This window comes from Thermobia domestica, chromosome 8 (assembly GCF_964235325.1).
Source record: "Thermobia domestica chromosome 8, izTheDome1.hap1.1, whole genome shotgun sequence".
In the NCBI taxonomy this organism is placed as follows: Eukaryota; Metazoa; Arthropoda; class Insecta; order Zygentoma; family Lepismatidae; genus Thermobia; species Thermobia domestica.
The window spans coordinates 150,520,377-150,545,117 of record NC_137461.1 but is presented as its reverse complement, the minus strand read 5'-3'; the positions used below and the strand labels follow the sequence as shown (position 1 = coordinate 150,545,117).

General features: G+C 35.9%; 1 protein-coding gene across 1 annotated transcript in view; it reads right to left on the bottom strand.

The window, feature by feature from the left end:
* Positions 1-1,931: 1,931 nt before the first annotated feature.
* LOC145693278 (clavesin-2-like) overlaps positions 1,932-24,741 on the bottom strand; it is a 94,694-nt gene continuing 71,884 nt past the window's right edge. Inside the window, exons 5-8 of the mRNA XM_081769123.1 lie at positions 14,747-14,943; positions 12,566-12,676; positions 7,618-7,765; positions 1,932-2,108 (exon numbers count right to left, since the gene is read on the bottom strand). Coding sequence (XP_081625249.1) covers positions 2,068-2,108; positions 7,618-7,765; positions 12,566-12,676; positions 14,747-14,943 — 497 coding nt within the window. The 3' untranslated portion in view covers positions 1,932-2,067. The remainder of the gene's footprint in view (positions 2,109-7,617; positions 7,766-12,565; positions 12,677-14,746; positions 14,944-24,741) is intronic.

Genomic DNA, 24,741 nt, shown 5'->3' with positions numbered 1-24,741 from the left:
TTCGCTTGATGCTCTTAAGTTTACTGAACCTCCAGCACGTAGTAAATCCACATGGTTCACACCTTCTTCAGAAACGATTGCATCGCCTGGATTCTTGCTACGATCCACCTACTCTTCCTCATACACGTACACTATTTCCCTGTGGATTTCGGTTGAATTTTGTCCTTTTACAAAGAAAAAAAAAACCGAACTCCAACTCTCCACTTTTCACAAGTAGACAATTGTAATGAACAGAACATTTTGCTCAGTATTCCACACTCCTGCTGTTAGAGTTAAACCGGTGAAACAACTACTAACTACAAAGCGAATTGCAATGTATTTCTCTTTCAATTTTCACGTCCTAGGTCAATATAATGTTGTGCGATTTTTATTGAGCCACTTTCGTATGTTATGCTCAAAATGTAATGAGAAAGCTTAGGCAAAAGGTGCAATATAAACATACAATAACGTTTCAAAGTAAATTCTTAATTTGAAGAAAGCTTCTCGTAGTCAAAATAGGTATGGATACGTTCATGCTGCCCCGAGAGTGATACGTATATGCGTCTGCGTGGTCACCATGAGTCATACAACTTCCACAATGTTAGTTCGAGATTGGAGCACAATAAAGGGTATGGATTTGATTGCATTGACAGCGACTGGCTCCTCGGTATCTGCTCAACATTGGGTTGACTGCACGTTTACCTTTCCATTCACTTCCATCAACTCAGAGCTTCAAATATCTAGGCTACAATGAACGTATGAATACTGTCGTGGAGCACTGAATGGAAACGAGTCAAGTTTTCGGACAAGTTTCATTCCATTTGTGATGACCGCATACTCGTTAGACACTATCGTGGTAAGGACAATCTTTTCAGCGTGCATTGTCAAACTTCATAGTGGACGAACGGTAGGCGTGATGGTATGTAATGCTATTAGATAGTATAACACGTAATCTCAGCTTCCACCTGTTGAATGCAACCTCATCACTCACTGTTACACTAGGGAGGCTCTGGAGATCGAGGTCATGCCTTTCCTTCGAACAACCACGGATGCTATATTTCAGCAGAACAATGTATTGCAGAATGTTCAAGCTTTCTCCACGGTGGTCTTATATATCGAACATTTGTAGCATATGGTTGATCGATACATTGTTTGTCACAGTCCTCAAGCAAGCAGTATCGATGTCTTATGGAATCACATTCATGCAGTGTGACAGTCAAATACATAAGAATACTCTTGTTTGATTGGATGCTACGATGTATAGGAACTCTGATTACAGCATGCTGAAGCTTCAACTTCTTCTTGAGTATACTTTTAGAGGTGAATTACACCAATATTTTTCACCATTACAATCAAACCCAACCCAAATAAATAATGTGGGAATATTCACAATTGCATCAATGGTACATTTCATGTTATATAAGAAAATTTCCTCACTCATGGATGATACGAATCATGCATTTCCGAATAGAGCAAATTACAAGTCTAGGACGATAACATGTTGTCTCTGCTCAAAATAGGTAGTAGTTTTGGAGATATTCACTTCCAACATTCATTTTCCCACACTTTCAGCATGGGGTGGATTATGTAAACTATGGTGAAAAAGTGAGAAAACCTGGAAGAAGAGGGAAAATTGCTCAACATTATTTTTAAATTAAACAAAGGAAAACAATCTTCTCTAACTCAAATAAATACCTAAATTATAATCTGTAAAGGCGTTTATAAAGCATCCTTTAAATAAAAACTAACAGTAAGTATATATTTTAAGGTACACTGTACATTAGCAGTAAAGCAACCTCTACCACCAAATATGACTTACCACCTTTAATTATCATCACAGTTTATATCGTAATTCTTATGATAAAGTTAATAAATTCTTTTTGAAGCATCAGTTCAAATAAATAAAACATGAGTGGATACAAAAAGTTTAATTTAGTTAACGTAATCGTGTATTTGGTATCATTAAAATTATATTTTTCAGCATATACTTTGTCCTTCCAATTCATACTATCATATTACAAAATCAGAGTTCAAAATATAAATATAATATAGGTATTAAATCTTGAGATTTCTTTCTGAATATTATTCCTATTCTTCTTTATTTTCAACGTACCCGCACTGCATCATTTCTGAAAGAAAGAAAATTAAGAAAATTTTTTTTAGTAATGCTAAAACTGAAATACCACAATGATTATTTATTTCGAGAAACGACTTTCGTGAGCTTCAGTAACAATTTGATATTGCAATATAAAAATCTAATATGCAAAGTGTCCCGTAACTAAGTACACAAACTTCATATGTCAATTCCTAAGGCCCAAAAAAAGTAAGAAGCTTCATATGAACATAAATGTGGCCTCTAAAATCAGCGATTAGGCCTCTGAAACAAAATATATTCAAAAAAATTGAAAAAAACAAAAACAATTCCAGAATCAAATTCATTTAATGGGATATATGAAGCCAAAATGTCAATTACGTTTACAAAATATATTCAAATTGTTGTTCACTAGCTCGAATGTACGTTTCAGCACGCCTTTCTATCGATACACGTACATTAGCGAAAGTTTCAGGGGTTTGACAAATGATATTCCAACTATCAGTGATACATTATCTAAGGACTTCGACATTAGGAACGGATTCGTCATACAGTAACTGCTTAAGATGTCTCCAAAGATAAAAATCCATCAGATTCAATCGCGTGATCGCAAGACCCATGGTACTGAGCCTCTACGACCAATCCACCATCTGAGATAACGCAAATGAAGAAAACGTCTCATTCCACCAGAGTGGTGGAGTGGAGCATCATTGTGCATGAAGTACATGTTGGTTCTTATAGAGAGATTAACGTCCCCCATTAACATAAGCAGTTCTTGCAGGAAACGAAGATAGAAATGTCCTATGATTTGTCGTGGTGAAAAGAATGGTTCCAGCAAGTGGTTTTTAACGATGCCACACCATACGCTCTGAGAAAACTGCACTTGATGACTACTTTCGACCATGACATGAGGTTTGTTGAAAGCCCAATGGTGTTGATTGTGAATGTTGAATATCCCTTCTCTCGTGAATAATACTTCATCTGTAAAGAGAACTCGGCATTCAAAATTTGGAAGAGCTCGTTGCTGGAGAAACCAATTAGAGGAGTCTACACGAGTCGGAGAATTATCTGGTTCCAATCCTTACACACGTTGGACAGTCACACTGCTGAGAGGAATGCTAAACTCAAAATCAAAATTAAATCGAATGTTAAACATTTCATTGTACGAACAATGTAAATTCTGATGCAGCCATCTAACAGGTTTAACAAATATCTTCTTTCAGAAGTTTTGAAACGTTTACATTTATATGCTTGCATAATTTAGTGTTCTTCATGGTGACATTCGTGGTACTTTATGTTGCTGCTCTAACTGTCAAATTCTAACTTCAGGGTTTTTCTCAAATAAGTGCAGAATCCTATTTTGTTGGTGCACAGGGCGGTGTTGTGGTCGACCTTAATGTTGATGTGGTTGATGCACCTGACCAAACTCACGTAAACAGTGGTGAACATCTAGAAAAGTCCGAATATTTAGCATTGAAAGGAGTGGATAGCGTTGCTGTTATGACTTCCGTGCTTGGTGACAATTACAATCGGCTAAGCCGTACATGTAGTGAATGTCTGCTAGTTGCTCGTTTGTGTACGGTATCTTCACGTTTAATGCAGCAGAATTTTTACACCTTAACAGTTCAAATGCAAAACAAATAAACGTTTACTTACCTCACCACACATGCTGGAATTACTTTAAAAATACCTTACAACATATGCTGGAAACAGTTTTAAATGCTGCATTCATGATACTTAAGTACTGAAAGGTCTTATTTGTAATCCTGAGTGTTCGTTGAAATCCAAAAATAATTTAACTAAAATTCAAGAAGTAATCGGGAATTTACACGTCCGTTTTCTTAAAAAAAAAAAAAAAAAGTAATATCGTTCTTGTCATGTTCTACAGAGTTTTATTCTCGAATGTTAAACTCGTGGTTAAGCTGTTAAACCTCGTGGTTAAGTGGTTAGCGTACGTACTTTTAGTGTGGGAGACCCGAGGTCGATTCCGGTGGAAGCTCATGTGGTTTATCCCGTGTTAACCTATAAGTCCATATCTCGTATACTCTCGCTGCTGAAAGGAATGCTAAACTCAAAATCAAATTAAATCGAATGTTAAGCATTTCAATGTACGAACAATGTAAATTATGATGCTGTCATATACTAGGTTTAACAAATACTTTCTTTCAGAAGTTTTTAAATATCTATATACATATGAAGCTTTTCAGTCCTTTCGGGTTCATCATCATCATAGGTATTCTGCCTTTATTGGCAGGTCACTTGCCGCAGCTGAGAAGCTTCCATGCTCCACGATCCTCCGCTAACCTTTTCGTCTTCGCGTATGATCTTTCTGTTTTAATATCATCCATTAATTGTAGTCTCTTTCGCCCCCTCCCTCTCTTTCCCGCCACCATACCCTCTAGGACGTCCCTCATGATACAATCTCTTCTTAGGCAATGTCCCAACCAGTTTCTCTTCCTCTTCCTAATAACATCTAAAAGTATTCTTTTCTCACCCACCATTTCTAACACTCTCTCATTCGTTTTCCGCTCGACCCAACTAACTCTTTCCATTCTTCTCCACACCCACATTTCGAAGGCTTCCAGTCGATTTTCGTCACCCTTACGCAATGTCCACGTTTCCGCCCCATACAGCACAACACTCCACACGAAGCATTTTATGAGTCTTTTTCTCAACTCTTTGTTGAAGGTCCCACAAAACAGACTTTTCTTTCTTTTAAAGGCTTCTTTCGCCATTCCTATCCTTGCTTTTATTTCACGTTCGCATTTCATGTCATTACTAAGAACACTACCCAGGTATCGAAAACTATTCACTTGTTCTATTTTCTCCCCTCCTACTTTTATATTTGACACAGACCCCTTCGTTCCAATCACCATGGCTTTTGTCTTTCTAACATTTATTTTCATCCCATATTCTTCAAAGCCCCTTCTCATTTTTTCTAACATTTTATTGATTTTCTTTTCAGATTCTGCAACAAGGGCCATATCGTCTGCAAATCTTATGCATCTAATCATTCTACCTCCTACCGAAATGCCATCATCATCATGTAGGCTCTTTTTCACTATCTCTTCTAGATAGACATTAAATAGTGTTGGCGAGAGGCAGCATCCTTGTCGAACTCCCCTTCCAATTGCACTCTCTTCCGTTAGTTCTTCCCCTATCCTAACACTTACTTGCTGGTTCATGTATAAGTTTCTTATGAGTCTTCTATCTTTCCATTCCAATCCTATCTTTGTTAGAACTCCCAACAACAATTCCCAATTAACGCGGTCAAAAGCCTTTTCTAGATCAATAAATACAACATACACCTCTTTCCCTTTTTCTATAAATCTTTCACCGATCACCCTTAATAATCCAATAGCATCTCTTGTGCCCTTGCCTCTTCTGAACCCGAACTGCTCTTCCTCAACATCTTTATTTGTTCTTCCATATAACCTTCTGTTCAGTATTCGGAGCAGAATTTTAGCTGCATGAGATATGAGACTAATAGTTCTATAATTCAGGATTGAGGAATGATTCAGGAATGAGGAATTCACACTTGAAGTTAGTGTAGTTAGTAACGGGACAAGCTGTAAAATGTTCTTAATAAGATAGAGTGTGGATTCTTTTACCAATATTACAACTGCAGTAATGAACATTTTAATTCAGACATTTCTGAATGTTCCTATTTCTCCAAAGTACTTCTTTGTATTGCATATTCTAATGATGGCATGAAAATAATTTTCATAAAGACAAGGTTTTTACTTAGGTGAACATAGCAAATATTTTTACTTTTAAACAAAAATTACCAATACATCTACCGTTCTCGACTTATCTTGACTTCGGCAGAAATTATTGGGCGATCATTCAAGTTCTTTAGCGCTTAATACAGACACCTGGGATGTATAACTGCTAGTCTGCAGATCAGCTATGATTCGTCATGGAATGGAGACATATGTATAAGACATGAACAATTTCCAGAAGAATATGCAGTACAGAACAAAGGATGGAGCTAGAAATATGTCTTCTACGGAGTCTGATCTTCAGAGTTGATCGCAAATATTGAATAATGCTGAATTCTGGGTATTAGCCGGGCAAAAGAATGCTATAGTTTATCTCGATGAATTCTCACATTGTCATCTTGGAAAATTATGTCATTGACTGGAAGCAACATGTATATTAAAGGTGCACGTAGTCACCTAAAATATACACACAATCCTTGGTAATACGTCCTGTGGGCAGTATCACAGAACTCACAAAATACCAGAAAACTGCAGCTCACAACATCACAGAGCGGCACTATGTTTTACAATAGAGAAGAAACAGTTTGATCTGGAAACTATTTTCGATGTCCACCATACAAAAATAAGGTGAAAGAGGACCCACAGTAGTAAACTAAAGACAATGATTTATAATCGTCATAATGATTGTGAAAACTAAGGAACATTTTCGAGGCTCACGGTCTTCATAATCAGCTTACATAAGTCTGGAAAAAGTTACGAGAAATGGTAAAATAAAACATGTGGGAAAGGAAAAGTTGAAGATATGAAATAGTAATTCAAAGCAACTACACATCTTGACGTCACAGAGCACTTCTAAGTTCACAACAACAACAACAACAACAACAACACTATTATAGTATAGTATTTTGTGATTTGAAGTTGTGTAGTTGCTTTGAATGACCTTTTTTTTATCAATTCACCTTTCCATCTGTTTAATTGTTTCTTACCTTTTTCAGACTTCTAGCAGCTGATGATGAGGACTATGATGCTCGAAAACCTTGCTTAGTTTTCACAATTACAACAGTGAGTATGAAGCTTTGTCTGTTGTTTACTGTTGTAACTATTAGCACTGCTCGCATTCCATACTGTGGAAAAGTACTCATTTGACAACATTACATGTTTTTAATCATAAGTTGCCTACTTTCTATGTTCTCGGCATTATTCACTATTTTCTTTGAGCTAAAGGCACTGTTGGCAGTCTAAAAAGGGAAAAATGGTTGGAGCATTTAACTTCATTCATATTGACTCTTTACTGTGACAATGAGTATGACACACACAAAAAAATGTGGAATGTGAAAGAGAGGATGAAACTGACAAAGTCGAAAAGAAGTACAATATGTAAGCAATATGTAAATAAATAATGTATCTTCAACACTGTGGCAAACATGGTCTGACGTATCGAAAAACGCAGTTATATTGTGGAAAAAAATTAACAAAAATATGCAGGTTTTTGGAATCGAAGATCAACAAGATAACATAATCACTGACCATCAAAAAATCCTTAGGATTTGGGAGGATATTTAAAGGATCTATATAATAGGCAGAATACTTAATAATAATAATAATAACAATAATAATAATAATAATAATAATAATAATAATAATAATAATAATAATAATAATAATAATAATAATAATAATAATAATAATAATAATAATAATCAGAATTCCTTCTTCGAACACCCTAAAACACTTTTAGCAACTATGTGTGTAAACTATGATTTGCTATAATTTAAAACCACAGGTTGAAGCAAATGAAGGTAATGCAAGTCAAGTATTACGAACCTGCTAATTGTTTCTCCTTCCGTAGCACATACTCCTCTAAGTTTTCAAATGCTTCTTCATCATCTAAATGTCCTCCTAAATCCTTAGGAAGAATTGCTGGATCAAAATGTTCGTGCAACGATTCCACACTTCTATAATGAAAGTACATCTGAAAGAGAAGATTAAGAGACACTCATTCCACTCATAAATGAGAAATATTCAAACGTTTGGTAGGATAGAATAATTAAAAGTTAATTTTGTTATCCTTTCATTTGAAGTATTTGTGATATCTATCTCTCATTGAATACTCAGTTTATAATCTTAACTACCTCAAATTCCCTTAAAGACTGTCTTCTCTCTTGTCCAAACCTTTTTCTTAATGTTGCACAAACCAAAGGACATAGCCGAAATTTGTCTGTGTGATTTGCTAGTAAATATAAAATTGTGCTGAATAAGTTAAGGTTTTCATATTCTGAAATGCCAGAATACGGACACATTTTCATCTAGCTAACTCGTTATACAAATATTAACTTTCGACACAAGAATGATAGCACTACCATTCTCTTTCAATATTACTTTTAAAATATCATAAAAAATTCATTGAAATTATGTGGAAAATTATTTAATGAGAGTGTTTATAATCATTACGTTGACTTTGCCCATGGGGCATATTAAATTGTTTTGGCATATTAAAATAAGGGGGACGACTAGAATGGTAGTAGACCCCAACTAAATTTACTTCAAAATCATAAGTAAATAGGGAGTTACTTGAATCAAGAGCTGGTGGTATTCTGCTCAATCCGGTACATGATAATATTCTTCTATCGCTGATAGGTAATTTTCTTTAAATTTAAACATCTCTCTACCTTCCTCATTTTCCTTCCATCATACCTTCTACGAGTCATTCGGGTTACAATTTCTTCTCCAGCAATGTCCAAATATCTTTTTAATTAATTTTAATTATATTCTTTTAACCCCATTATTCCCAATGCTCTTCATTGGTTTTATCGCTCCAAGGTTTTACATCCTCTTCAACATACAAATTCCTAAGAACTCAAGAATTTTTTCTATCATCTTTCCTTAATGTCCACGTTTACAGCGTAATATGTATTCTAATCTGACAAGGGAACATCGTATATTGATAGTAGCATTGCCCAATCAAACAATGTGCAATCGATAGAGGAGTAAAGAAAAGTGAGAAATCCAAAGTTTTACGGGCAGACACCCAGAAACACACGAGTTACAGAGGAAAGATGAATCTAGAATCATGTGAAGATAGCAATGCAAAAGATACACTTACACAGAAAGAACTTCAAAATGATTAAAGTAATCAAAATGACATTTACACAACAGTATAGTAACCAAACATTCTACTCACAGACATGCTCAATAACATCATATGTAATGCAGTGTTGCCAACTAAGCACAAAATGAAGATTTGTTAAATGGCACGGAACACAAATTATAACATATAGAAAATCTAATTATGTGTAGAACCATACCTGTGAAGTCATGATGTACAGTGTTGCCAACGTTTGAAGATAGGCCTATATGAATTCCTATACGAATCTCGGATGTAGAAGAGTACATACAATACACGATTCAAACTAGTTAAAACCAAAATATGAGACCACAAACAAGAATATAATCACCAAAGTATGAAAACAAGGGACGAAGCACAGTGTCGAAGCAGGTTTGCCCAACTGGAAAATCAGAATAGTATCAAACACAACACACAAAACTGAAATGATGCATGCTCTTGGATTGACAATTGACTAGTAGGCTCACTTTTCTGATGCACGTAATATTGTATCACCTCACACATTATTGGTAGTCAATTTTTCAGCGTTGATGTTGGTAAAGCACTCCGCAGTGAGTTGGTACTGTATGTACTCTTCTACATCCGAGATTCATATAGAAATTCCTATACGCCTATCTTTAAACGTTGGGAACACTGAACATCATGACTTCACAGGTATGGTTCTACTCATAATTTTATTTTCTATATGCTATAATTTGTGTTCCGTGCTATTTAACAAATCTTCATTTTGTGCTTAGTTGGCAACACTGCATTACATATGATGTTATTGAGCATGTCTGCGGGTTCAATGTTTGTTTGATATACTGGTGTGTAAATGTCATTTTGATTACTCTAATCATTTTGAAGTTCTACCTGTGTAAGTGTATCTTTTGCATTGCTATCTTTACATGATTCTAGATTCATCTTTCCTCTGTATCTCTTGTGTTTCTGGGTGTCGGCTCGTAAAACTTCGGATTTCTTACTTTTTTTCACTTCTCTATCGATTGCACATTGTTTGATTGGGCAATGCTACTATCAATATAAGATGCCCCCTTGTGAGTCTTTTTTTTTTTATCTCTTCATTCAGTGATTCACGTGCTATGCTCCTCATCATTCTCGTTGCAGTCTTCTTAAAAAAATCATTTCTCCTGCTGTTTTCTTATCTATTTATTGATTACATTTTATATCTTCTTGAACAATACTACACCTCAACCACCATTGCTTTCATTATCTTATTATTTTCAGTGCCTTTATTTATTTTTGCATTATGTTATTTTCATTTCAGATTTGCAAATAACAATAAAACCATCTGAGAGACAAATATATTAATTCTACCTCTTATCAGATCAATATGTTTCCTAATCAAACTCTTCGATAGAATATGATGTTACCGGGAGGCAAACTTTTGTCGAATACTCCTTCCGACTTTACCGTCCTACATCATTTCTAATATCTTGTATCATTTCAATGGCAGGTTCAAGTTCCTTCGGATCTTTCATCCCAAGATTCTTTAGTACTTTATTTCAAATTACTCGGCTAAAACCATTCGAAATCAACGAACAATACATAGTTTCTTTCTTCTCCTTATCTAGAAAGCTTTTACCAATTTTCTGGAACAAACCTAATTACATCTTAGTACTATGTCTCTTTCCAATTCCAAACTGTTCAACGTCCTTACTTCTTTTTTATAGCACAAAGCTTTGTCTTTGCTGTATACAATGGGAAAATAAGACACTGATGGAAACGCATTTTAGGTCACTCCGTATATATTGCCTGATTTGAGTGAAATTCACACACTGGCCATCTTAAATGGCAAGGTGAGTGTAGTGTGTGTAGAGAGAATGTGATAATAGTATAAGGTGGCCAGACAACAAGACGAGCGAGTTAGGTGTGATCACATTGCGTCTGCAATCCCAGAATGACATAAGCGAACACTTACTGTACGAGTGTTTTCGAGCATTGCCGGTACTAAGACAAAGAAACGGCGTGGTCGTTCCGTTGAACTGTTGCTAATGTGTGTCATGGTGTCACTGGCTCATCGGTGGTATACATTTGGGACACAGGGAGTTCTAACCACTGACGTGTATCCTTGAGTAACCAGATGATCTAACGAAGAGCTTCCTGAAGCCAGTGGAGCTGCCATGGTTCAATGTGAATGTACAAGCACTAAACACTCGATTGTTGAAGATTGATCTGCTATTCCGTTCGTGCGATTACTCCGGACATATTGTCATCGCCAACATCATATTTGGTAGAATGAAAGAGATATAAAGGGCATAATGGAACGATATCTGACCAACAGCGCATCGCGGCAATGACCATCTTCCAGACAGAGATACATGTCTATGACTCGCTATGTATCTAAGCAGCTGCTTGTGTGTTCGGGATAGTAACATGTTCTATTAAGGCGAATGCTGCACGTTTTTGAACAATTTGTTTAACATATTCAGGATGTCTCATGCATGTCAGGGATGCCATGTTGGGACCAGTATTGTATACTATTGGCTTCTTCTTGTATATAACTTTGGACCAGACCCGTGTATTTCTACTAAGTGTGTCTAAATGCGTTTGTTTGTAGTTCTAGTTCTTTTTAAGCTAATTTTACTCTCTGTAACAATCTTTCGACCATTTTCATAATTTAATTTCAAATTCGGAATATTTCTTTTTCCTTCTTCTCTTACATTCCGAATAAACTCAATAGGTTTATTATTTATCTTTTCGTTCTTTATTTCATTATATGTGCTTGAACTTCTCCCACAATATCGTAATTTCTTTGTCATTCACGATTATTTCATTTTTTCGTTTGAATACCTAAAGTATACAATTTATTCTTATTGTCATGCAACTGCTCAAAGTATTATTTCCATCTGTCTGAAGCTCGATTTCGCTCACTATCCATTTGTTTCTATTGTATGATGACATAATAGGCTTCTCTTGTTACCTTTCTGTTTTCATTGAGTTTACCTCAATATATTTAAATTTCTGTTAGGGAAGGTTTATGTCAGAGGGAAGGCAAGATATTCCCCGCTGTAATACTTAGAATAACAGCCCATTGTTGAATAGGAAGACTTGATATGCAATTTCAATAATACAGTACACCTGTAGTCATTAGATTTACACAAATAGATGAGCTTAGTGCTGATAGAATGAAATTTCGTCGCACATGTATTAACAAAATATCCTTAGTATTTTTGTTGGAATATTAAAGCGATAACTATGACCAAGGATGGTTATAAAAGCAAATTTAATTAGACTTAAATAATTGAATTAACTTTAACACTGTGTAATTACGTAGTATAAATGTTGTATATCTTGAAATGCATAATGTGTAGAGACTACTGTGATCGTATCGTATCTAAACACAGACTTGATGAGGAAAGTTACAGTGAAAACTACCATAAAAATAATTTGTTGAAGTTAGCTGTTTTTAAAAATTTTCTGGTAGTTTCTGATTTTTCTGATAGTTTCTGTTTACTTTACCTTTTTATAGCCCACATCTTCAAAGTTACAAACAAATTTCCATCGTTATATAAACAAGTAGCATATTTTGACTTTAAATCTATAGATACTTTAGTGTTTACATTTCTCTTAAGTAAACATACTATGGGATGTGTTAAATCCAACCTTAATTTCTAAATTTAACACCGCATAATGGCGATATTAACTTACACTTTTAGCAATAGTATAATTCGAAATCAAAGAATAACCTAATGCAACAGGTGCTCGCATGAAGCTGGGTATCCATATGAAATGATGCTCCTGCTCTTGTAATGGATATATCTGTAAGAAAAAAAAATCCTATTTCACAAGGCAAAACAAAAGCAGGTACCATTTTTATTTATTAATTGTAAGCTATAAATTAAAAGTTTGAACAGTTTTACTTTGGTTTAGACGCTTTAATGATTTGCATAATGTAGCTTACAAAATATGGATCAAAAATTAAATAGACTTACTCTGGTTATTCTGGTTAATATCTTTTTAAAGCATTGTCCTTTACACACGTTAAAAGTTTGAAGAAACGAAACGCACGGTTTCCAAGTTCTGTTAAATCTATCCACATGACGATAATTGGTTGGTTTGAGTTATGTTATATGAAACGTTGGCCTACAGTTTAAATTGGAATTCGAACCACCATAACGTGTTAACATTTTCGGGAATCGAAGCCAAGATCCCGACGCACCATAGACGTGCGACAATAATGTCACCTGTGAACGATGTGACAGCAAGCCAAACATTTCTTAAGTAAAGAATGTCACAGACACCAAGTTCAGCTTCCCAGCGGTGAACAATTAATTGAACAAATAACTTACACTCTGCCTCCGTACATAATGTACCTCTCTCTTCTTCACTTAAAAGCTAGTATCTCAGCTTGTCGTTTAACTGATTCAAATCAGTTCCTTGATATGTGATTCTATTGCACGTCCAACTATGAAATAACATCATCACATGCGCGCTTTGGCACACTACTGATAACTTGAATCTGCAATGCATCACCAGTTTTTGTTTCTAGCTCATTTGTTGAAGTCATCCAGGAACAGAGTGAAACATGGAGTAGCTCAAATATTGACTTCCTCTATTAATACTTAATACTTCTTGGTAGTTCAACTACATCATCACTCTCGGTTGTAGTATTAACCGGTTGCTACTGGATCACTCAAGTTCAACATTTTTTAATGCTTTAGTATGCGCACAGATATTTCTATGCGGTGTGTAGAAAGTATGAATCGAACGGGCTAGATGTTGTTGATGGTTGAATATGAGTACAGCATAAAAACATGTGAATGTGATCTATCGTGTTATCTACACAAGGCAGCACAGTCATGTCATGTCCCTGTCCCCAGGCCTATATACCTCATTAATATTTCGAAACCGAAGCGTGGCATACAAATGACAGTACTTCTATTAAAACGATTGCCATATTCGTCTCATTTAAAAATACAATGTGCAATCATTAACTGGTAGGACGAAATTTATATAAGATGTGACGAGAAGGTATTTGAAAAAAATTAAGTCATTAAGAATTTAGTTCAGACAACTCACTTAATGTTTGCCTAGCGCTCTGGGTCCTCACACAGAAAGCTTCGATCCTATATTACTCCGAAATTACTCTTGTTGCTTCAAGAAAATGTCCTGAACTTCATTGTATAACGCATTCAGATTAGGAGTAAAAGTGGATTTGAAAAGGTAGGGAGACGCATGTTGTTATGCCGTCTGTCTTGCCTATCTTTGCTCATTGTAATTTTTTAGGAAGTGGGAGGGTCCCCAAAGATATTTTTTGAAAGTGGGGTAACGGTGACCACTTTACCCCTGATTCAGATCAGTTTCTTTTATAAATTTCACCGCTTTTATGAAAGTTGGTAATTTCACCACTGATTGGTTTCTTAAATCTTGTCAATAGCTCAAAAGTGACCTTCGATACAGTCTTTCTGGCTACTGGCTGATGGAATATGAATTAATCCTTTGAAAGTGTTGTGAGAACTGGATAATTTGCCAAAGTACATAACAAAGGTACTTATTTTACAAAGCTAAAAACTACGCGTATATTCACTGACGCTCGAAGGCGATGTTAATGCAAAGGGTAATTGCGTTTTCATAAAGTGCTAGGCCTACTCAGTTAGCAGATCGGAAGCAAGTGCTTTGTATTTGCTTCAGCTGCGTCATCAAGAGGCAATTATCCCTTTCCCCCTGAGTTTAAGATTTATAAACAGTTTAGTCAATAGTATAATAATATACTGATAAAAAACAACGTGAAATTTACTTATATCGGATGGAAGAGAATTGACGACGAAGAGACCACACTTCGACATTTTAAACCTAGGTACTATATATGAACTCAGACCTTACACTTACCTGCCATAGTTTAGATAAAAACACTACATTCGTGAAACTAAACCATTTTATTAACTTCCAACTGAGATTTTGCCCCGACACGATAAGTCGAGCTCCGCGAGTTCTTACACTTTCTTCATGTTCGAGAACCACATGAAGCATTACGTCAGCGAGTTTCACAAAGTCTTCGAATGTTGTCATAGATGGGTCGATATTTCCTATCAAAAGAGAATTGTTGTAAAGTATTAGTGATTGAGTTAAATTTGTAATTATTTTAATACACCCCCCCCCACACATATATATAGGCCTATATATATGTAAACATATAAATTTAAATAAAATAACAGGAACATCTGAAAGTAACATCAATAGACATTAAACTAGTTTGTGGTAGCCTGCAAGTAGTATGGACGTACCAGATTATTACCTAGGTATTATTATTATTATTATTATTATTATTATTATATAATTGAGTGATGTGTGATTATATCTGGCGCCGAAAAATAGCTACAGTTTCCTATAACGTACATATGAATCTGCAAATGTTAAATAAGATATTTCCTAATGCATTTTATGTAATTTATAAACTATTACATTTATGGTTAATATTATAACCATAACGCATATGTTTATTATTAGACATATTCTACACACATTTTTAAATAAATATTATGGGCTTACATTGCAAACTATAGAATACAAACTTAACATCTCAATCATTGCTCTGATTCCTACATCATTGGACAAACTTGCAGGGCGTATCAAAACTCATGTCAGTACATTGTATATAATCTTCTCCAGCTTTAATACAGGAACCATTATTGCACAGAAATTGATGTAGATATACCGGAAAATCATGCAAAATGACATTCCATGATTGTTCCATCTATTGGTGCAGTTTGCCAAGATTTGTTGCCGGAGTTGTAAACTGAATCGAGGCATTGTCCAATCGAATTTAAGACATGCTTATTTGAATTGGTCCGGTGAGCATTCAGGTCAGAGAAGTGAAGCATGTTAGGTGACATGCACAGTGTGTTAGCAGTCTTGGTCCTGTTGAAAGAACATATTTCCTTGATGGTGTGGAAACATAACAGATCGATTTGGCTGACGTTCAGAATGTACACCACACTGTTCGCTGTTTTCTTTTGCAACAACAGAGACGAACTTCCATTGTGGACTACGATTTCACAGACCATAACGTCTGGTATTGGTTCTGATGTCATTACCGCATACATTATATACGGTTGCAGTGATCACATCAATGCCAAACCTGCAAACAAGTAAAATATTAAAAAATTCAAATGTATGACATTGTAAATAAAACTGAATTCTTTAAAGTGCAATTGAAGCAAACCTAAATTTTTTGGCGTTGTTAAATCTCAGGGCTGGAAATGAAAACATGAAGCCCCATTTAAACTACAATTTATTATGACTGAATTTACAAGAATATGAAAATAAATTTTCAAAACTGAAATTTACAGTGGGTCGCTTGTCACAGGAGACTTATACCTACAATGATGAATGACTTTTTTATGCATGCCAGATGGCAGAGTTTTACTGAAGCTCCTCCCCAAAGTGCAGAAGGGATACCATAGGAAAAGAGAGGGTACTTACAAGGAAAGCGTTCTAAACTCCATTGAGGTTACTGGTGATTCGATCCAAAGTGTATGATTCGTCGATGTGAATTGTCATGCTCCATGTCTCTTGCCTGTGCTTTTTATATTCTTCAATTTCGTGACGTATCACGCAAAAAAATATTAAAAAAAGTTTTTTTATTGTATCTTCGCCGGGGAGCCATAAAATATTAAAAAATGCAAATACATGGCATTGTAAATAAAACTGAATTCTTTAAAGTGCAATTGAAGCAAACCTAAATTTTTGGCGTTGTTAAATCTCAGGGCTGGAAATGAAAACATGAAGCCCCATTTAAACTACAATTTATTATGACTGAATTTACAAGAATATGAAAATAAATTTTCAAAACTGAAATTTACAGTGGGTCGCTTGTCACAGGAGACTTATACCTACAATGATGAATTACTTTTTTATGCATGCCAGATGTCAGAGTTTTACTGAAGCTTCTCCCCAAAGTGCAGAAGGGATACCATAGGAAAAGAGAGGGTACTTACAAGGAAAGCGTTCTAAACTCCATTGAGGTTACTGGTGATTCGATCCAAAGTGTATGATTCGTCGATGTGAATTGTCATGCTCCATGTCTCTTGCCTGTGCTTTTTATATTCTTCAATTTCGTGACGTATCACGCAGAAAAATAAAAAAAAAATGTTTTTTAATAAGTGTGCTGCTATTTTTTTTGGGGAGGAAGTCCATACGTCCGTCACCAGATATTTTGTTTTTTAACTTTTTTTGCAAACAGTAGATCAGATTACAGATGCACATATCGAGGTTAGCTAGGTGTTATGTTATAGCTTGTTGTGAAAACGTTTATTTTTCAGTTCACACAACCTTGGCCTCAGGTTATTCTTATTTTTAGATGCTTTAACTATTCTCTCACCTTCCGCGTACGAAATATTCACAATAAAAAATATTTTAATTGGCCATTCTGTTCCATGTTAATAAAAAAAAACTTTATGCACTACTAAATGATACTTCACTTATTTTATAATACAAGCATCAGTAGGACTTGGGCAGAAACAGATCTCATGCTAAACACAATCACCCGCCATTGATTTTTCCAATCGTTCCATTGGAAGTAAGCTTCACGATGGCAAGGTGCGACTGGAAGGCTTGAAAATGTTACATTAGGCATTCAAAATCCTGTGTTCAACAAAGAGTTGCAAATGGTTCTAAATGACATCATTAGCTCTAATCTGTGATGCAGTCACTGTATGATCCATGATCGCAGCTCATTTACTGTCGGTTCACACGGGCACAAAACTCTGCTGCGAACCCGCGCGATCCGGAAATACGTTGCTTCTTATCATTTATACCACAATAGCTGCGGACCCGAGGCGGGTAAAATTTGAGTTGCGAGGACTGCTGGCTCGCAGCGAGTCCGCACAAGTGTAGCGGGTCGGCAAATCATTGCTGGCAATGTCAAGCAACACGAGCAGACTTTCCTGCGCCCACAGAAATGGAAATCGAAGAACTCGACGAAGAACTCTTTTCAAAAATATCCCGAGATATAGGATTTAAAGTGTGAAAAATATCGAGACAGAAATAAAAAGCGAGAGGCATGGAACAAGATGTGCAACACCATATGTGAGAAATTTAATAAAAAACAAAGAAGCAAATACACTATTGATATGTATTAGTATTACTTTTTAATGTGAAAATCTAATGTTCATGTAGTATTTACACGAACGGATCGGAATGAACGGACCATTTATAACACAGCATTATACTTTAGGTCGATGTCACGTGTTGTCTCTGCGCTGAAAAAAGACGCTGAAGTCCAAAATAACCATCAACATAATAGCAGAACATAGAGAAAGAAAAAACGCCGTTTTTCAACTGACAATTTGTCGTCTTTATTTATTAATGTATTAAATTTTAAAAATATTAGATTTAACACGAAAATTAGTTGAACATCAGGGTACTCATGAGGTTAAAAAAAATGTACTGGATGTGTAACAAAAATATTATTGGTTCTTGTACAATTGACAATATTGTACACGTCATTGCTATTCTAGAGATAACTGAATGTTTTTGACACAAAAAAGAAAACTTAAACAAAATTATCTTGCCATGAAATTCTACCTATATAGCTTGTAAAATAATCAGCCCAATTGTGTCTGTTTTCGATTGCTGTATTGCCTCCTTGTGGTGTGCTACACATATTGGGGATTTCCTCAAATTATTTTATCGTTAGTCGTAAAATATTTGAATCTCCTTCTCTCTGAGGAGTGTGTTTCAATGAAAGTGTAATTACAAAACTCCATTAGATACTCCATTTTTGGCATAAATTTTGAACTTCCCTACCCACTTAGACTGTAAATAAATAAGTGGAAAATTTGATATATAAATGACCGTCCTTCCTCTCTTAGCAGCGGAATATGCAAAAGCCTTGAAATATGTTCCATTGTTTTTATATAATAATTCATATTTCAAATTTCACATCTTTAACGTAAGAGACTCCCACACTCGGTACTGTGTGAATAAATAAAGGGAAATGTCACAATTATAGAAACGTTTCCCTTTTCCCGCCTTAGAAGTGGACTATTCGGACATATTAAATCCATTATTTTTATTCAAGGGCCACGAGCGAGTTCGAGCGAGTTTTCTTTGAAACTCGACTCGACTCGAAACAAACATCTTTGAACTCGACTCGAAGAAATTCCTCCAACTCGACTCGAAACTCGACTGGAATTTGGGTCGAGTTTCGAGTCGAGTCGAGCCAAACCGAGCCAAATCCTATGTGTAGTTTCAAGAACTGTCTTCAATTATTCTAGATAGACAATACAATTATTATCAATGTTATTACTTCTACTACAACTTATTATTATTATTATTATTATTATTATTATTATTATTATTATTATTATTATTATTATTATTATTATTATTATTATTATTATTATTATTATTAGTATTATTATAAGAACACTGTGTACAAACATGAAACATAAGTGGTTTGTATCTGAATACTAAAAACTACTTGACTTCCGATTTCGGTAGTCGTAAAGTCTAGGAGGCAAGGACATCGTTCATGAGGTTCTGGGTTTGAGTTCCGGGCTCGAGCTAAAATTTATTACAAGTTTTTATATAGAAAATCTTAAATTTCGACTCGACTCGTGCTTATCCCTACCGAGAAGTGAGCGGAGCCAACAGCTCATTCCAACCAAGTCAGCTTGAGCCGGTGGCTCACCTGAGCTGAACCGAACCGAGTTGATGGCTTACCCTAACCGAGCCTACTGGAGCCATCGGCTCAGTTGAGCCGAGTCAGCCGAGCCGATGGACTCGTTTCAACCGAGCTCTCTCGAGCCTAAGACTCACCTGAACCGAGGGAAAATGACTCGGTGACTCATTCCAACCGAACCGGCTCGAGCTAACGACTCAGTTGAGTCAAGTCCGTGGCTCATCCCAACCGAACCAGCTCAAGCCATTGGCTAAATTGAGCCGAGCCGGCTCGAGCTCAAAAACAGTGACTCGGTTCGGAACTTGACTCGACAAAATTACCTTTGGCTAGACTCGTGCCCATCCCTATTCAAGGGTTTACATTCGGAATTTCACATCTCTAATTCAAACGAATCCTGAAATTGAACACTTTCTTAATATATAAAGATAAATTTCACTAATATAGAAATGAAATGAGATCTTTGAGTTTTACGTCCCACGATTATGCCCGGTAGGCTAAAGGAAACGGTGATAATAAGGATGAATGAAATGGTAGAATGAAGAAAGTGGGAGGAAAGAGAGAACCCCAAGAAAACCCAAGCACGCAATGTTTGTGCTTGGGGTTCCTGGTTCGATCCCAGCTCGCGCCGTGTGGACTTTGTGGTGAACAAACACCGTGCTCGTGGGTTTTCTCGGGGTTTTCCCGTTTCCTCCCACTTTCTTTATTCAACCATTTCACTCATCTCTCATCATCACGGTCTCCTTTAGCCTAACCGGCATAACCGTGGGACGTAGGGATGCGCAAGAGTCGAGACATGTCTCGAATCTCGACTCGACTCGAATATCTTGAAAATCTTTCTATAATTTTTAATATTATTTTGAAGAAAGTACTCACTCAGGAACACTCGACATGAGAATTTCGGAAATTGCAGGACTTGTCAAGTGTTTGAGGAGTGCTGGGGTGAGTGTCTTCAACAAGTGGCGAAACCAAGGGGAAACGACGTCCAAACGTCGAGGGGTTGGACGCCCCTCACCTCATTACATATGTCGGACGTCGTAGGCTGAGCATACTGGTAAAACAGGGTTAGTTCCGAGCTGCGTCAGAACTAACACCCAGAGTTTAATGTTGGGCAAAGTACAAGTGTGTCTGAACTAGTGTTGTAAAATTTCTGGAAATTTTGAACCTGTTGGTAAAAATAAGTTTTTGTTCGATTTCTTTCCAGAAAAATTGGAAACATTGAAAAAATATTTAAAAAATGTTTGTATTAGGTTATTTTTGCTAGTAATGATATCCTTTTTTTCTAACGCCTGAAAAACATAAGTTCAAAAATTTCAATATTGTGAATATTAAAACATAGCACTCGAAAATAAAATTAATCCAATTATTATCTGTATTAAAATACTAGATTTACGCGTATATGTTTGCTTGTCCCCACAGAAAAGTTTATATGTTTGTCTCCAGTCCTTTCGACAATTAGATCTTGAAGCCACAAGTGCTATAAACGTTCCGTTTTCATTGGTCGATTCCAAATTTTGTGTAAACTGTTCAGTTCTAATTAATATTTAAAAAAAAGCATGGTCATTAGTTTTTTATTAAAATGTTAGAGGTACACTGAAAGTACTGAAATTTTTGAAAAAAGTAAAGCATCATACCCTACGAGTTATATATTCCAACATAACATAGTTGTATATAGGGGTTGTATATCTCTCAGGTGTTTTTTTCTTGGCCAAATAAGAAAATGAAGGATAACCATTTCTCCAGTCTAAGATGGATCTTCATTGTTTGGAGAGCTTTTCCCCAATAAACTCCGTATATCACTGACGTAATTAATTGTGTGTATAATATCTTTACTTATTACATAATGCATGCAAAAAGAAAGAAAACACTGGTCATATATGAATTAGAAATTCCAACCACAAGTGAGCTCAAATCTTGCAAACGGTGCGAGATATTGAAAAAAATAAAGAAAAATCCCCTTTATGATACCCCTTGCCGATTTTTATGAAGGTGTCCTTCACTTCTATCTGTAAAGGGACATGTACAGATATGAGGAATGACAAGGAGATTCATGTTCATATGTGAATGATGCGCTGTGTCAGCTAGTTAAAAATTATAAGTTTGCACTTATTTCTGTTATGTCGTTTATTTGTGGATGTGCATTAATTACAGAACTTACAGTTACATACATTAATTACAGTTACATACAAGCCTACCAACATAAAGTGTTCTGTTGCAAGAATAGGTCTTTTGAATAAAACTGAGTTCTCAATATGCTCTTTGGTCTGGTGAAGTTTTCTTAATGTTAACCAAATTACTTCTTAAGAGAAAGAGCAGCAGGAAAATTTCACTAATATTCATGCACTAAAACATATAATTACTATTATTTAATATTTTAATATAGGGACTTATACAAATTTTATGTACAAAATCCTGTATGTAAACAAATACATGTTTTCTAGTGCGAGAGATTATATATAGCAATCAAAAAGAAAGTGACTATTTCAAACTTAATAACCCTTGAATCATCAGAACGATCTCGATAAAATTTTCAACATAGATGAGGTTCAGGATGTTTTTTTATCATTTCACTTTGAAGGTGCAACTTGAGGGAAGGAGAGAGGGGAATATGACAGATATTTGTGTCGAATCCATAATTTTGGGGGTTGCTGAAATGAACAATGACACTTCCGATGTCGTTTAAATCAAAATTCATCCCCGCAACTTGGCGGAAGGGGGAGGATATATATATCGATTTTTCTGGCGGAACGCAACGGTATGGCATACCTGCACCTTTTAATGGTCGCGGAATATTTTCTTTTCTGTTTTAAAAATGGGTTGACAAGAAACTTTAAAAAATACCAAATAGTAAATGTGTAGGTTTATTGAAAATCAGAGATTTTTTGTTTGTTTGTTTTCGTTTTCCTTTTTCTTTCTGGAGAAAGAGCTGCAAATCTTTGTTCCTTCTTGAAGCCACTAAATAATACTCAGAGATCTTTCCCTTGCTGGTATGTCCTCGCGCTTCCCTTTGTTCATTCCTTTTTCGTACGGTAATATAAACCATAAAGGCTCTGAACCGACCAGATTTTTTTCCCTGAAAAGACTGACGTCTCCTAACATATTTGTCTGTCGTTAATTCAATAGCCACTAGAGATGGAGGGTTGAGGGTTGAATTCCTAAGATAAATAAAGCAATAAGACAAAAGTGGACGGTGAGCAAGTCAGACTCTCTCTCTCTTTCATACACACACATATATATAAATGCCTACACGATATGGGCATTCAGTAGATGGAAATGTGCATTCAAGATGCAGAAGTGCTAGAAAACTATCTATACAAGGGGCTACGAGTCTTTTGTTTTGGCCACGCGTGCAATCTAAACTACCCTTTCCTCCTACCAATTTTACAATTTAGGATTTAGCTTCTTACGGGATGTGTGGCCTACCGAAGGACCACACAGATGTTATTGAAACTATTGTGCTATTGTTTCTTTGTATGCTTTGGCAGAAACTTCTTTAGATATCGAAGCTCGCTCACTTTTGTTACTTGCGGACACTAAACCAAGCTTTCTGCCTAAAATCTTAAGGTTTTTTTTTCGCATTGAGAAGAAACTTAACTTGTCGCGCTCTCGAGTTTGTGCTCAATTACAGGTGGAAAAGTTTGAAGATCCGACCACAACGGCTCAAGAGATAATGTGAGTCTTAACATTTTGCAACGGCTTCGATTTTAGGGACACTAAAACGTCTTAGAATTGATTTTCAGCACTGAAGTATCTTTCATTTAGTTGGTCGTGTGATTTGTTGTGTGGTGTGGCAGACAAGAAAGCTGTAAATATTTTCGAATTATGAAAATTTTAATTGAATCTTAAACAAAAGTGCGGTTTGTAGAGGAACATCGAGTAGTTATTTCCAGATATGGCAAAAAATATAGTAGCTTTTTCAAAATTGCTAAGGACCATGTGAGTACATTTCTTATCCTATGAACCATCTTTTAAAATATTATGCTGTCTTTTCGTAATTTACGTTGCTGTCTGGAATAGGCTTTAAAACGTAGATATTTCAACAGGGACGTACGCAGAGGGTGGAATTTTGGGGTCCGGACCCCCGAAATCCTGATTTTTGTACAAATTTAGGGGCAAGTTTACAAATTTTAATATAATTTATCCTCAAATTGAATTTGAACCCGCCCGAATACCTTTGACCCTTCCGAAATAAATAGAGGGCTCGGTGGCTCAGTGGTAGAGTGTTAACCTCCGGTGCTTGGGGTCTCTCGTCCGATCCCAGCTCGCGCCGTGTGGACTTTGTGGGGGACAAACACCGCGCTTGTGGGTTTTCTCGGGGTTCTCCCGTTTCCTTCCACTTCCTCATTCCGCCATTTCATTCATTTCTCATTATCACCGTCTACTTTAGCCTAAATGGCATAACCGTGCGACGTAAAACTTAATGATTTCATTTCATTTTTCCTTCCGAAATAAATTCCTGCGTACGTGCTTGTATTTCAATTATCTTTTATGAAAATGCTGTTCTACTCAAAAGTGTAGGGTTTGAAGTCTGAACGTTGGGAGCTAATTGTGATTATTATTATTATTATTATTATTATTATTATTATTATTATTATTATTATTATTATTATTATTATTATTATTATTACCCTGAAAGGTATGTAACACACTTTCAAACTTTTTAACCATTGTGAACGTATCGGCACCTTTATTATTAAAAAAACACTATACATACATATATATATACGAGGGTCACTACGAAAGTTTTGAGATGTGAAATAACTTACATAGTTAAAATCAATTTAACACTTACACTTTCTCAAAGTATTCACCATTACACTGTACACACTTTTGCATCCTCGAAAACCACTTTTGGAAGCAGTGTTGCCAGTGTTTTTCTTCAAGTGTTTGAAAGTTCATTCTCGTAAGTCACCTCAGCTTCTTCAGGGCTGCAAAATCTCTTCCCACGCATGCGATCTTCGATCCTGGGAAACAGAAAAAAAATCACACGGGGCCAGGTCAGGGCTATACGGCGGATAAGTCATAAGTTTGACCTCCGTAGATTCTAAAAACTGAATTGTGATGTTGGCTGGGTGTGCGTACGCGTTGTCATGATGAAGCAGGATCCCACGAAATCCAGTTCTTGGACGCCGTTCCCGAAGCTTCTGGAACACTTTTGTTAGGCAAACAGTGGTGTACCACTGAACAGTAACAGTCCTTTGTT